Source organism: Lathyrus oleraceus, chromosome 3 (genome assembly GCF_024323335.1).
Source record: "Lathyrus oleraceus cultivar Zhongwan6 chromosome 3, CAAS_Psat_ZW6_1.0, whole genome shotgun sequence".
NCBI classification, from domain to species: Eukaryota; Viridiplantae; Streptophyta; class Magnoliopsida; order Fabales; family Fabaceae; genus Lathyrus; species Lathyrus oleraceus.
This window is the reverse complement of record NC_066581.1, coordinates 505,204,068-505,208,278: the sequence shown is the minus strand read 5'-3', so window position 1 is coordinate 505,208,278 and position 4,211 is coordinate 505,204,068. Positions and strand designations below refer to the sequence as shown.

The window sequence follows — 4,211 nt, the reverse complement described above, 5'->3', positions numbered from 1 at the left end:
GCAACAACCAGACTGTTTCACACAAACAGAAGACAGAGAATTCTCCCCATGTACCAAACAAATAAACACCAGAATTCTTCCCTTGTATCAGACAAACAGAGCCACAACAATACTACAAATCTAAGCAAAGATACTCAGCTACATCTACAGCTACTTCTCCCCCCTTTTTAGCCAAAAGAGACCAAAGAGACAAAATAAATGTCTATCTAGTCATTAACCGAAATACCAGAAGTTAAAGAGTTACATCACCAAGTACATACACAGCTGTAAGAATGCTGAGAGACAAACCAAACAAAAACACAAAGAAATCCACCAAAACAAAAAAAAAACCATCAAAACAAGAGGGACCAAAGCCAACAGAGCTACTCAGTAGAGCTTGAGTTTGCAGTCTCTTTAGCATCACCAGAAGCAGAATTGCCACTCGCATCATCATTGTTTGTAGACCTCTCATTAGAGGTGTGGGCTTCAGCTTCTTCTTCATGGCTGACATTAGCATGTTCAACATTTTCACCCTCAGCCTGCTCCAAGCTTTCAATCAAGGCTTCTAATGATTGTTTTCTAGATGTGGCTACCCTAATCCCTTCACCTAGCTCTTTGCATGTCTCCTTAAGCTCAGCAATTGCTCCAACTTTTGAGACTGGCCTCCTCATGGCAGATGTCATGATAATATCCTCGACATGACTGCCTTCAAAGAGTTTGTAGTGCACAGACAGAGCTGGTTTTCTCCTACTAGGTAAATTATTTGAGCACAGAATACCAGGATGTTGGTTCAAGATAATTCCACAGATCATAGAGAGAAAAGCAATTGGCAGCTTAACTGCATTAGTAGTTGCATGATTGATGATTTGATCAAACATAAATCTACCATAGTCAAATTTCACTTTTGTCCCAACAGCAAAAATAAACCTCCCAAGAGTATTAGCAATGGTGGAGATATGGTTGGTAGGGACCCAATCAGTAGCTCCTATTTTATGCAGGATAGCATACTTGATAGTCAACTTCCCAGCAGGAAGATGCTTTTTAAAAGACCAAACTTTCACCTGCTTAGCTGTAATCTCCCTACAGACCTGATTGTCTGTAACCTCTAATTCTCATGCACCCTCATTATTTATGCCTAGAAAATTATTAATAATAGTAGGAGAGAATGTTATACATTTGCCCCTCACATACACCTTGCAGAACTCCTTGTTATTCTTATCAGAAATATCCTCGGGAATATTAACAATAAATTCCTTGACTAAACCTTCGTAGCATTGAGTGAACCCAGTAACAGTCTTCAAAAGCCCAGCAGCTTGTATCAGGTCCATGACCTCCTTGACATCAGCAACATCTTTTCCCAATTCCCTTTCCACAACTACTCTTCTCTGAATCACAAATTTCCACTTATCAGCTCCATCCTCAAGATGGAAGGAGATGTTATCCAAATGAACAACATGTACTTTAGCAGGAGACTTCCTAATAGTAGTTTTCTTCGCAGGCGAGATGTCAGGGACATCTTCCTCAACATCCTGTTCAGGCTCAGAATCATCTCTAACCTTCCTCTTTATTTCAACCTTGCTCCATGGTTTGGAGGGACCAATACCAACAGTCTTCTTAGCTTTTCTAGCTGACATAAGTTCAACCACAGATTTTCCTTTGCGAGTCTTCATGCGTTTAGCCACACTTGGCTTTATATGATGAAACAAGTTTTCCTCTTGATCATCAGAGCTACCATCCTCTAGATCAATCACAACATTTGCATCATCATGCTTCTCAGAGTGGGAAGCATTAGACATGTTAGAGGCCACAAATTTCCCTTTGTCAGACACGGTTTGCCCTAGAGAGCGCAACCCTTCAACAACCAAGTCCTTTTCAGAACTGGAGGAATCATCACCCTTACCACTAGGTTGTTCATCCTCAGGAGGGGGACACATTTGAGCAAGGGGAGTAGAAACCCCCTTCACATAGTGGCCTTCATTAAGAATTCTAGTAACTATGTCTCTTATAACACGATCAATATAGTGTGTTCCTTCCTTAGAATTAGTGACAAGAGTTGAACCAGACGGAATACTAGAAGGATTATCTTGATTGGAACATGCAGGAGCGGAAGCATCAATGGAGTTGGGTTGGTTCAAATCAATGTCCACGGTGGGAATAACAGAGAGAGGAGCAACATCCAGAATCCCATCATCAGGGACGCCCATGGGAGGAACACTAACTTTTGGAGTAAACTTAGTATTTTTAGAAGCAGATGTATCTTGACGTTGTGACATTTTGGAGTTTTTCTGGAAAAATTAAGGTTGCCCTAGCAGAGGTTTGTGGAGAAGGATAAGGAAGATGGAATAGTTGGAGTAGGTAATGGGGTTATGGGGGTAGCGTGTGAAGATGGTATTTCCAATACAAGGTAATGATTTACCATAATTGGGGCACTTTATTTTAGGAAAGTAGACTGTAATTTGAGTAATTTTTCCACTCCATATTAATTGCTACAAATTTTCATAAATGCAAATCCCTAATATCCCTCTCAAGAATTCAAATTGATTTGTATCCAAGGCCTTTGTGAAAAAATCAGCTAACTGTGTCTCAGTAGCAACATGCCCTAAGGCTACAATCTTATCCTCCACAAGTTCTCTAATAAAATTGTGACGGATATTAATATGTTTGGTCCTGCTGTGCTAAATAGGGTTCTTAGAGATGTTTATAGCACTCAGGTTGTCACAGTACAATGTCATGACATCTTGTGTGACATTGTATTCAGTCAGCATTTGTTTCATCCACACCAGTTGAGAACAACTACTTCCAGCTGCTATGTATTCAGCTTCAGTAGTAGACAGAGAAACACAATTTTTCTTCTTACTAAACCATGATATTAGATTGTTCCCCAAGAAGAAACATCCTCCTGATGTGCTTTTCCTATCATTAGCACTTCCAGCCCAATCAGCATCACAATAGCCAGACAACATAGAATCAGATCCATGAGTGTATAGCATCCCATAGTCACAAGTGCCATTGACATATTTCAGGATCCTTTTCACTTGGTTTATATGGCTCACATTTGGTTCAACTTGATATCTAGAACATACACCTACAGCAAAAGCAATGTCAGGTCTGCTTGCTGTAAGATATAACAGACTCCCTATCATGCTTCTGTAGAGACTTTGATCCACAGTGACACCATTTTCATCTTTAGACAACTTCAGATGAGTAGGAGCAGGTGTCCTCTTGTGGCTTTCATTCTCCATGCCAAACTTTTTAACTATATTCTTGGCATATTTACTTTGAGATAGAAAGATAGAATCTTCCATCTGCTTGACTTGCATGCCAAGAAAATAAGTTAGTTCTCCAACAAGACTCATCTCAAATTCAAACTGCATTTTTTCAACAAAATATTGAACCATCTTACTTGACATCCCACCAAACACAATATCATCCACATATATTTGAGCAATCATGAGCTTTCCTCCTTCATCTTTGACAAATAAAGTCTTATCAATGCCCCCCTTTTTGTATCCATTGTCAATGAGAAACATTGTGAGTCTTTCATACCAAGCTCTAGGAGCTTGTTTCACCCCATAAAGAGCTTTCCTCAACTTATACACATGCTTTGGAAGATTTGGATTTGTGAATCCCTTTGGTTGTTCTACATATACTTCCTCATTCAAGTAGCCATTTAAGAAGGCACTTTTCGCATCCATTTGGAACAGTTTAAACTTCAGAATACATGCCACTTCTAGCAATAATCTAATGGATTCCAAGCGAGCTACAGGTGCAAATGTTTCATCAAAGTCAACTCCTTCAACTTGAGTGTATCCTTGAGCTACTAACCTTGCTTTATTCCTAGTAACCACACCTTTTTCATCAGATTTATTCTTGTATACCCATTTTGTTCTAATAACATTTATTCCTTCAGGTCTTGGAACCAAATCCCATACTTCATTTCTCTTTAATTGCCCTAACTCTTCCTGCATGGCATTGATCCAGAATTCATCAGTTAAAGCTTCTTTAACATTCTTAGACTCAATCTTTGACACAAAACAGGCCTGTGAGATCACTCCTCTTGATCTAGTGGTGACTCCTTTATTTAGATCTCCTATAATGAGATCTTTAGGATGATCCTTCTAAATTCTAATAGAGGGTCCCTTGTTTACTTGATCAGCTTCAGGTTCAGCCTGGGTGGACTCACTCTCACTACTTTTATCAGAAGGTTCAGCTGGGGCATCATTCAGAAATAT

General features: G+C 39.5%; 1 protein-coding gene across 1 annotated transcript; it reads right to left on the bottom strand.

Annotated features, from left to right (window-relative positions):
• Positions 1-362: 362 nt before the first annotated feature.
• LOC127131856 (uncharacterized) lies at positions 363-2,252 on the bottom strand. The gene is made up of 2 exons (XM_051060747.1): positions 1,171-2,252; positions 363-1,059 (listed from the first exon to the last, which is right to left on the bottom strand). The coding sequence occupies exons 1-2, from the start codon at positions 2,250-2,252 to the stop codon at positions 363-365; spliced, it is 1,779 nt and encodes a 592-aa protein (XP_050916704.1).
• Positions 2,253-4,211: the final 1,959 nt, after the last annotated feature.

Bases quoted from the DNA above. Each gene is read 5' to 3' on its own strand.
- LOC127131856 (XM_051060747.1), bottom strand. From the start codon at position 2,252: ATGTCACAACGTCAAGATACATCTGCTTCTAAAAATACTAAGTTTACT. The intron at 1,060-1,170 runs GTATGTGAGGGG...TCAGGTCTGTAG, and splicing joins AACAAGGAGTTCTGCAAGGT to GGAGATTACAGCTAAGCAGG.